The sequence below is a fragment of the Mytilus trossulus genome, chromosome 7 (genome assembly GCF_036588685.1).
Source record: "Mytilus trossulus isolate FHL-02 chromosome 7, PNRI_Mtr1.1.1.hap1, whole genome shotgun sequence".
Classification (NCBI taxonomy): domain Eukaryota; kingdom Metazoa; phylum Mollusca; class Bivalvia; order Mytilida; family Mytilidae; genus Mytilus; species Mytilus trossulus.
Genome location: NC_086379.1, coordinates 55,429,041 through 55,440,849, shown reverse-complemented (window position 1 = coordinate 55,440,849; position 11,809 = coordinate 55,429,041). Strand labels below are relative to the sequence as shown.

General features: G+C 33.4%; 1 protein-coding gene across 1 annotated transcript; it reads right to left on the bottom strand.

The window, feature by feature from the left end:
• Positions 1-8,352: 8,352 nt before the first annotated feature.
• LOC134726534 (GTPase IMAP family member 4-like) lies at positions 8,353-9,677 on the bottom strand. The gene is made up of 2 exons (XM_063590940.1): positions 9,659-9,677; positions 8,353-9,524 (listed from the first exon to the last, which is right to left on the bottom strand). Exons 1-2 carry the CDS (start codon positions 9,675-9,677, stop codon positions 8,353-8,355), a joined length of 1,191 nt encoding a protein of 396 aa, XP_063447010.1.
• Between the last annotated feature and the right edge of the window lie 2,132 nt (positions 9,678-11,809).

The window sequence follows — 11,809 nt, the reverse complement described above, 5'->3', positions numbered from 1 at the left end:
CACCATATAATTATTTGCATCTTGTCTGGGATCTGTGTCACCATTAAGGAAGGAAAATACAAAAAAATAAAATTTCATAATAACAGAGCAATCAAAATTATAGAAGATAAATACAAAAGAGCTATAAGTATTATTGACAGTTATCAACATGCTGAAATAAAATTTATTGATTGCCCATTCAATCTTATATCAAACTGGAAAAAGAGTAAAGGACATAAAAGACCAAAAACATTCAAAGTTGAGGTTTTCCTAGCGATAAAACAAATACAGGAACTGAATGGTAAAATATATTAACTCAACAGACCACTCAACAAAACATCAGTAGAAATAAACAAATACTTTTTCAGAGGGCACAAGAGAAGAAGAGGACAAACACGTAAATCGGTCAACTGTCAATCAACAACAAGGACGGCTGGACACCTACAACGAATGCTTCAATACCGATCAAGAATCTGAATTTATACAAATCCGAGTTGAACAGGAGTTCTAATGAACATCTTTAAACTACAAAGAAATCAAAGGTGCCACAAGTGAACAAACAAGACGAGTAGTAAAATTATAGGTTGTTCATTTTATCAGGATTTGCTACTTACCTCTTGTATATGATCACCACATAGCACTCAACCAATTTTTTCTCTTCCAGAACTGCAAAGAACACAAAGACTCAAAATATTGTAAGTAGCTTTAGTATAAGATATACATTATCATCAACCGAAATGTTTTATTATACTGTATTTATGCTTACACTTACTCTTTGGACAAGACAAGTTTTTACTGTACACCAAGTAATACTAACCCCAAAACATACAAACCAACACATCAGGACTGCATTTACAAAAAAACAATGATAGTGAATATATACTTTTCTGAACACCATCTTAGCACAGTAACATCATCCGTCCAAACTTACTACTGGATAAAAAGCTGTAAAAACATATTCGTTTGACTCAACAAAAAATTAAAACTGTCCGAGAGAGGAGTACACAAAGACTCATCTTACTCTAAATGCGTGGCATTGAAACAGACCAAGGACCAAGACGACCAAGATTTCTTTGCACGATATGCCAAAAAGCATGTACAATAGAATTCATAGCTATAGCTTGTGACGATTGCGACAAGTGGACACATAGAAACTGCATTGGTATGTCAACATCAGAATACATCAACCTAGGCAAAAGTGAGGACACATGGATTTGCCCATCTTGCTGCAAACCAAACAATTCTAAAACAAAAATAAATTTTATACAAAAGGGAGAAAACAGCAAGCACTCAATACAAAAGATATCGTCCAATCCATTAATGGTAGACAGTATATCAGAAGAATCTATACCATCAACATCAGGTTCCAGCATTAATTCACCATCAGTAAACACAACATCTTTCAGCACTGATATATCGATCATGACATCATCACCAAAACCAATTAAAGCCAAACCAGGCACTAGAACGCCGTTAAGAATATTAAATATCAATTTTCAAAGTCTCAAAAAATGGCAAACTACTCGAAGCAACCATTGAGTCAACTGAGCCAGAATTATTATTTGGCACGGAAACCTGGCTTGATCCAAACACCAAATCAAGTGAGATTATACCAGACTACTTCCATTATGACACATAACGCCGAGATCGCCCAAAGGACCCCAAATGGCTGGGTATTTATAGCCGCTAAACAAACATTAGAGATGGGTATCTGACTGGCACTATTAATTTAGAAGCAAAACAAATACTTATTGGTGCATTTTATCGACCACCTGATAAAACAGATGGCACCTACCTGAATAAAATAAAAGACGAAAGAAATAACATAAGAGCAAAACATTAAAAAGACACATTCCTTATTGGTAGAAATTTAAACTTACAAGATATTAAAACAAGCAGAACAAACTATAGACCATCGATAGTATCCTACTAGAACCAACCAGGCATTCTTAGAACTTGTGGGAGGTCCGGCAAGCCAACAAGATATATATATATATTTATATATGGAAAATGTCAGTTCAGACTATAGAGATAATGCAACGAAATTATTATATCAAGAGAAAAGGTCAAGAATGGAAAGGAGTGGCATCGTTAAAAAACAAAATGGAATTTCTGCAAAGTGATAACAAGCACAAAGGTGACATTTTAAACGATCAACTCCAGTCAGTAGTTACCAAAAAAAAAAACCCGACCTAAATAACTTCCCAAATAAAAGGAAAAGTCCATACTTCACCATGGAGGACATAAAAATAAGTACCAACGGAGTCCACAAATGGTTAAAAACCTGAAATCGCATAAAGCTACTGGTCCCGACTCAATACCAGCCTTTATACTGTAAGCAGCAGCAGAACAACTTGCTCCTATACTCACAGACCTATATCAAACATAGTTGAACACTGGTGAAGTCCCGAAAGATTGGAGAGATGCCAATGTAGTTCCACTTTTTAAAAAAGACGAAAAGCACCTAGCATCTAAATACAAACAAATATCTCTAACTTCCATCACATGTAAGGTCGTAAACATTATCCTGCTAGACTTTGCAAAAACATTTGACAAGGTACCACATCACCGCCTCCTTCACAGGCTGGAATACTATGGCGTCAACCCCAAAACCAATAAATGGATTTGCTCCTTCCTATATAACAGAAAGGAGAGCATGATATAAGAGGGTGCCGTCTCCACACAAGTAACAGTACTGGTGTACCCCAAGGCACAGCCATTGGTCCATTACTGTTCCTGGCCTACATTAACCGTTTCACAAATGATATCGGATATGTTCCTTACGTCGTAACTACAATCCCCTTCCCTTTCATGAATTTGACCTACCGAATTAGACTATTTACCGGATTTGTAATCACATAAGCAAAACGACGGGTGCCGCATATGGAGCAGGATCTGCTTACCCTTCCGGAGCACCTGAGATCACCCCTAGTTTTTGGTGGGGTTCGTGTTGTTTATTCTTTAGTTTTCTATGTTGTGTCATGTGTACTATTGTTTTTCTGTTTGTCTTTTTAATTTTTAGCCATGGCGTTGTCAGTTTGTTTTAGATTTACGAGTTTGACTGTCCCTTTGGTGTCTTTCGTCCCTCTTTTAACGACGTGCCAGAAACAGCATCTACATTAGAGACCAAATTGTTCGCGGATGACAGCCTACTCTTTTGTACCATCACCAATCAAGCTGACAGTGCACTTCTTCAAAAGGACTTAACAGCATTGGAAGACTGGGAAAACAAATGGCAGATGAGTTTTAATGCCAAAAATGCATTGTTATTAGAATACCATTAAAACATAGACCAGTGATACAAACATCGTACCATCTACACGGTCATACTCTAGACACAGTGGAAGCAAGTTAATGTCTTGGAGTAACCATCAGCAACAACCTATCATAGGACAAACACATAGATAATACAGTAGGCAAATGAAACAAAGCGTTGGAATTTATACGTAGAAACCTCAAAGGCTGTACATAACCTGTAAAGGCAGCTGCATATATGCATGTATCTATGGTAAGACCTGCAGTGGAATATGCAAGAACAGTATGGGACCCAACCGCCCAAAATAAAATCAAGGCAATTGAACAGGTACAGAAAAGAGCTGCACGATTTGTGAACAACAACTACACAGACAGAGCACCCGACTGTGTCACAAATATGGGTAAAACCAGGAAAACCGAATGTCTAATCTACTCCAAGATGTATATATGAGAAATGAAAAACAAAAATCAAAAAACGCTTATAAACCACACAAAAAAACAACAACCATTGAACAAGATCTATCTTTAACTTGCATTCCTATACACAGCAACACTATAGCATGTATACTTTATGACTTTGCCTCAACTAAATGTTAAAATAAACTTTAGGTATACACAATGTTTATAACCACAAAACACAGATCAAGTTCGATTTTTGGTGGCTTCATATTTACTGTTGTCGAGTTATGCCCCTTAACAAATTGAGAAAATGCTGAAATATTTCGATTTCTAACTTTAGTTTGCCTCAACCAAATGCAATGAAACTTTTGCACAATGCTTATTACCACAAAATACAAATCAAGTTCGAATTTTGGTGGCATCACTTTTACTGTTCTAGAGTTAAGATGTCCCTTTACAACTAAAAAAATGCTGATTTTTTTGTTTCTGTTCTCTAACTTAAGTTTTCGTTAATTAAATAGTATGCAATATACTCACTTCTTATTACCACAAAACTCAGATCGAGTACAAATTTGGGTAGCGCACTGTAAGAGTATTAGTCCCTTTTAACTGTATATGCAATCAAGCGCATTATTCATTATCTGTGTCCAATGGACAAATTCTCCGTCAATTGTCAGAGACATTCCATAATGGTCAGCATACTCGTAATTGCGTCTAAAAATTTACTATGCAAGGGATGATTTAAAGTGTAGCACTTGAATTCCAAGGAAATTGGTACCGTTAATTTTGTTATGGGTCGGTCCAGCGCAAATTGACTTCTACGTGTAGTGGCACGCGAAGTGTACATTTATCTTATTTCACATAAGTATGTTGAATATAGATCAATATACTATTCCAAGGGTCAATGTTTGATCGAAAACAAACTATTTCAGTAATGATCAGTACTTTTCTGTTAGTAAGTTGCTAGTTACTTTATACCGTTATTATTATACCTTGATAACTTTTGTAGTTGCCCATTTGTTTTTGTAAAAAATATTTTTACGCTTTGACATTGAAAAATGCGTCTGCTGCAGTTAAGGTGTACATGTATGTAAGCAAATGTTTGTTCTGATTTGTTTTTCCCTTTAGCATGTTGAGTATATCAAATACACAACAATTATACAGATAACCTTTGTAGAATACTGGTAATGAAAACTATGTGGGAAGCGCATAGAACATCTAGGACATGTTTGATTAGAACACTCATTTTGTTTTGCAATGGGCTACAAACGATACATACACGAGTTGTGAGATGTTATTTTATATCTTGCAGAAAGGTTTCACAGCTAAACGCTCGATTGGAAATATGATGTGTTTGTTTGAAACTGCCACGACAGAGGTTCACGAGAGGGTGAACATACCAAAGGGATAAGTCAACTACAAACTGAGAACACAGTGGCAAAAAATGGAAAATTACCAAATCACAAGCAACAGTGTACAAAACACAACTTAGATAACTTAAGACAAACTAAGCAACAATAATTCCACGTCTTTCTCATGTGCCATAATAATAATTGAGGAATCATGCCATTGCTATGAGAACTGTCTCTAAATGAATGAAATTGATAAAACATATTTTAAAAACTATATGAGGTGGTTCTTGTCCCCATCCCTTCTTATCACTAAACAACGGTACTGATTGTGTTCACTCACTCAATATCTTTGAGAGAAAATATACTGTATTTGTTGTCTCCCTTCTCTTATATAGTTTTAGTTTTATTGTCATGTATTGTAATTTCAAATAGTTCAATGAATAAAATTATCATAATTATTTGTACACTTTAATTTAAACTGTAATGGTACTGCTCCTCGGGGCGTCTTGATTGACAAATAAAAAATGTTATCGTTTTTGTTGTCCAAAAAGGGCATCATATTCGTATATCCTTCTATCTGGATCGAACGAAGACTCTTAATTCAAATGTAAGAACTGTATTTCAATTTTAAGACAGACAGCTAGATACCATAAACATACTGCGTATACACAAGCCAGAGTATGAGCTTGATTTGCTATATGATATAAAAACTAAACTAACGAAAAAAGGTCATTTATTCAAAATCATAAAATGCAAAAAATACATTTTGCAAAGAAAACATTTGACATAAAAGTTCATATTTGAATTGAAATAATAATACATAATTAATACGAAATTACATCAACTAATATCCTGTCAATTGAATAAATGACAAAGAATAGCAAAGGTTGGGAGAAAAACCTGCCAATATCATGTCAATTGAATAAATGATAAAGAATAGCAAAGGTGGGGAGAAAAACCTGCCAATATCCTGTCAATTGAATAAATGACTAAGAATAGCAAAGGTGGGAAGAAAAACCTGCCAATATCATGTCAATTGAATAAATGATAAAGAATAGCAAAGGTGGGGAGAAAAACTTGCCCCATAAGTAAACATATATACATATCTACTTCAAAAAGATAACATAAAGGGCGGTACGTGGGTGGGAATTTTGAACAAATTGTTTGATAAGAATCACAAGTTAACATATCAAATGCTGATGACAAAAGGAAGTGACCACAATGCACTTACATTTGAACTCGTGTTGACCCGCAATGCCATTGACCCATTCGAAAGATGATATCTAATCATGCATTGGTCATCAATGAAATTTCTCTACACGTGAAAACAAGTTATTTAGTATCTAATTTCAACAATTTATCTTTTAATTAAGTAGGACACTCTGACCTTTGACCAGACTAAAGACATCGTACATTTACAGTATCATTAGCTTTTATCTTTTATTTAAGTCGGTTAGTAATAACCAATTAAAACAAAATTATCTTCTCTGCTGTCTTAAATTATTTTGTTCTGCTTAATTATCAATTAGCAAATAAAACTTGGTATATGAAACGTTAGTCGAATAAAAACAAAGACTTATAATTCACGTAGTATTTTATCCTATAAAAGTCTGTAAATTTGCTATAAAAGCTCATTTTTTTAAGAAAAAACACACACATGAGATCATTACTATACTAATGATCATACACCACACAAATTTCAAACTTCGAAGGCATATCGCAAAGAAAGAAAAGGAGGAAGAAATAAAAAAAATGTTTTTACATACAACTAACCATCATGTTTAGTAAGAAGCGTGTACTTCATGTGACCAATAAACTGCCAACAAACTATATACTTTCAGATTTTCGAAATTAAAAAAAACACTCACATTTTGAATCTGAAAGCCAAGTTAAACTTATACACAAAACTACCACACAAATTTTCGAGTGAGATGAAAGCAGTTATATTCCACATGAAACCAATTATTATACGTTATATACCTCAAATAGACACATGGATAAAAATATCTCAAAAATACTGAACTCCGAGGAGAATTCAAAACGGAAACTCCATTGTCAAATTGCAAACAGCAACTGTCCTATTCCAGACTTATCAGCGTTAGATATACTGTTCCCATAATACAGGAGCACAACTTGCTCCATGTTTTTTTAATTTTCAACGGAAACACTCTATTTTTTTTTCGTGTTTGAATATTTGTTTCAGCAAATGTAGAAACAACTACAGAAGTCAAGTAATAAAAAGATTAAAAAAAAAATTATAGCACCGGACCATTCCCAAAAAGAAGATGATAGCTGTATTTGGCAAAAATTTTAGAAATTTGGTCCTCAATCTCCTCAACTTCGTACTTTATTTGGCCTTTTTAACTTTTTTGGATTCGCGCGTCACCGATGAGTCTTTTGTAGACGAAACGCGCGTCTGGCGTATATACTAAATTTAGTCCTGGTATCTATGATGACTTTATTTAATGTGAATGAAATTGACGTTTTAAGATTTATTGATAGAACGTTAAATCTCCAAAAAGAATCAATTCAATACGAATAATGTATGTGGATGCTCTAGACCGAATAATTATATTTGAAATTTCATATTTCCTATTTATCACTGGATTTTTCATTTTTATTCTTTTTTAACACGTGTCCAAATTTATCAAAGGGCAAATTGAGTAAAAATAAAATATGGGAAGGGTGAAATATAGACACAGGAGACAGAAAAACTCGGTCTAGTGGATAAACTTGTGACATTTTTAGTGTATTTGCCACGCTTTTTCACGAATTAATTAACCATATGTCTGACGGATTCAAGTTGCTGGTTTACTCAAATATTAACTTTTACATTTTTGCTTTTGCTTTTGAACGACAGTTATCACATTAGTTTTTAAAATAATTATAATCAAAATTATGCAAAATTTGAAAAAGACGTATTATTGCAATAACTATAATTTATTGGAAAACCTTTCAGAAGGGATATAACATGACCTGCTGAAAATTATTATCCTGTTAGTTAAGCTCTTCCGGTTTAACTTTTTTTTTAAATTTATGCAAAAATCTGTAGTTTTATAGTTACCATGTTTTTCTTAGTTTTTATTAACAGTGTTCATGGTTCTTTATAGATCAAATCTAAAAGTAAAATTTTTAAAACAATATTCTATAAGGAACATTCAGGGTAACCAAAAATGTGGAATTATTATTTAATACTATAAGTATGCAAGTGAAGAACAACTAAACCTGACCGAAATGATTTTAAATAGCGTTTCTTGTATCTTGCTTTTGTAGAAAACGATTTGACAAGTTTTCGCCAAGTTGTGGAAAGAAAGGATTTAAGACCGGCATTATGTTCATTATCTGGAAAACATGTAGGATTACAAGTTCATTTCTCTTTATTTACTATAATTTTTATAGCCTCCAATGCAAATGGAGCCGCATTGATGGCAAAGTTTCCTATTTCAGAAAAAACCTTTGTAGCACCATCTATTACTTTTCTACCAGTAGATTCCTCCTCTTCTTCCTCTATTTTTTCCCTGACAGATTTTCGAAGAGTGTAACGTTGTTCCCTGTTAATCATGTCCACTTTCATTTTTTCTTTTTCAATCTCTAGTTTTATGCGCTCTTCATCAAGCCTTTGTTTGATCTCATAATCTTTTGCATCGGTCATTTCTCGTCTGATTTTTTGTTCCATTTCTTTGGATTGTTGCTCTAGCTGGAGTACTTTCTCTTTCATAGCTTCACCTAATTTTGATCGTTCTTCTTCTAACTTCACGATTGCCTCTTTCTCTTTTTCGATCGATATTTCCTGTCGCAACTTTTCTTCTTCCACCAGAGCTTTCTGTTTTTCTTTTCGCATTTCTTCTTCTATTTCCATCTTTATTATATTTTCTGCCGCTTCAAACATTTCACTTGTATAGTAAATGCCGTTATTCTTTGCCACTGTTACCTGAATAAGTTGAAATAACATTTTGAATTGTTTCTTTCTTTTTGCCTTGGGTGCTGAATTGTTGAATGCAATATATCTATTTTCACAAAGCTGTAAAAGTGACTCTAATTCTGGCGGTACCTCTTTCAAGTATTCGGCAAGCTTGTCGTTAAGCTTTGAAATCCCTTTCATTTTAATTGGATCAATTTTCGTAAAAATAATGATAACATATTTGTGTACATCATTTCCGAATAACTTAAATACAGTCTGTACAGCTTCTTGATCTTCAGGGGTAAATCTGTCAGCCTTAATGACAAGCAAAAAACAGTGCGGACCAGGCGATGTTATCCCAATACATTTTGCCACTTCTTGTAATGTGTCTTTCTTAGCTTTTATCGTGTCACAGAGACCAGGAGTATCGACAACAATTATTTTCTTATTTTCCCGAAAAGCATTACCTTGTTTGCATTTTTTTGTTACAGATGTCGCTGCATGTTTCGACGTAAACGTTTCCTTCCCTAGGATCGTATTGCCAGTTTCACTTTTACCTACTCCAGTTTTCCCTATCAATACTATGCGAATCTCATCTTCCAAGTTTTCAAGCGAGATACACGAGTCATCAGAATAACCTGCAATGATAATGATAACAAATTTGATAAAAATGATAAAAAAATGTATTCCCAAAATTCATAATTGAAAATGAAGGAATAAAATAATATTGTGAAGAATGGAAACAAACCCGACGATAAAGGCTTTGATATACCTGACGAGATTCCTGCCATTTTTTTTAAATGAATAACCTTTACATAAACAAGCATGGTATATACTAACTTTTGTTTTATATGTGTAGAAAATTAAACCTCACATAAACCATAATTATGATTACTATATAAATTATCTGGAAACAATAGAATCAATGATCAAGAACGTCTAACCTTGGCTTCAAAGTCCAGTAATTTTGAATAGAGACATTGTCATATTACATGCAATTGATAGTTTTATTTTTCTTACAGTTTCTCCAGATAACATTATGAGCTCAAACTTATAGTTGTTCATATTTATAAAGCGGAAATGTTAGAATTAAAAAAAGTCGTAATCTTGGATAATATGCACCGCTTTTAACGTCCAATTACTTTTATAGACTTTTGACACGTACATGTAGGTATAGTGTCCGGCGTAGATTTTACTGGTATTTTAATTTTACGAGTATATAGTGTTATTCTATATGCTACGTATGTTTTGAACACAAACGACAGAGAATTTCCTTGTAGTTCAACTACAACTATATATTAAAATGGTTCTAATATAAAATGACTGAATAAATAGTCAACAATTAATCTTACAGGACGACGGATAATGTAATATGATTCTGTACACTACAAAATATATATATAACAAGTCAAAAAGGGTACAACATCACCATTAAATAACTATAAAATGAACAAATATTAGATATTTCGGATAACAGATATTCTACTTCAATATTTAATTAATAATAGCACGATGTCAAATGAATCGTGTCAATATATTCAAACTGAGAAACTTTTTTAAAATCTCGAAATTTATATAATTTTAACGAACATCACAGACGCTGGTACAATTTTAAAATTTCTAAACACGGTGCAAAGATTACTAATATATGCCAAATGAAAATAGTTGTTTTCGATGTGAACTGGCACAACTCTAAATTTCCAAAAGTTTGACAGTTTTGATGTTATAACAAGTCAGACCGTCTGTTACCACATGACTTGCACCATCCTGCAATTGAATAGCTTTTATTTTAGGAGACGTCAGCTCTAACAGATAAGTCTTCAGACTTGCTGGTTTCCAAAAAGCTAAGACAAGAGGATTGGAAAAGATCTTGGATAACTTAGGGTGTTTGCCAATAGTTTGTCAATTGGCATGGATCAAACGTGAAGTTTAGTAAAGGCTGGATTGTATGTTAGAAAAAACGGGATTGTTTTGCTGTGCCTCTTCTGTTTGTACTGTAAGGGGTCATTGCGGCTGTTATTGTTAGAAAGAAGACCTTTTTGTTCAATAAACTGAATGTGACTTTTTCCCTTTGTTATACTGGTTATTTCAAGCATTTCTGTCAAGTTTTGTCATAATCAGTTCAATAGTTTGAGAAAAATCTAGTATATTGAAAGACGACATCTACAGCGATTCAAGCAAAATTTCTTCGACAAATCCAAACCAAGCTGCATCAAGGTGGAATAGAGTGTGGACCAATAAATGATCAAATATCTATCTTATCTGCCTACAAACAGTTGACAATGATACACAAGATGATTTTAGGAAGATAAAATACCACTAATAAACCTCTTTGTCTTCTTTATAAGGTCTCTTTGGGTCAATTTATACCTCTCATTTCCTCAAAATTTCAACTTTTCAGGCCAATAAATAAAAATATTGGGGTAACTTTCACTCATTTATGGTAGAAATGGTATAAGAAATGAGTTATTGAAGCATTTTAGCAGAATGAACAATCCATATAAAAGTTTACTGTCTCCATGGAGGTTTCAATAAGTCCTTACGTACAAATTGAATTTACGCCGCGTTCCAAAGAGGGACATAAAATGCTTCTCTTTTAGTGAATAACTTGTCGTTACAACATTAAAAATAATTTCATCTACCTATTACTATATATTTATTTAAGTATTATCTAGGAAAATGTTATATCATAGCAAAATATAAGAAATAAGGAGAAAAAGCACCCCCCTTCCAAAAAAATATATGCACTTAGTATGGCTTGTTCTGTCAACTGAATATTCATGGTATAGTCCTATTTCAAGACAATTTTCTCATAAAATGTGTTTTGGAGACTCAATCCACTCAGAATAATTCATTTTTTGTATTATTTCACTTAAATAGCAAGAAATTGTAACACAGGAGATTACTCACAAGGCCATTGGTG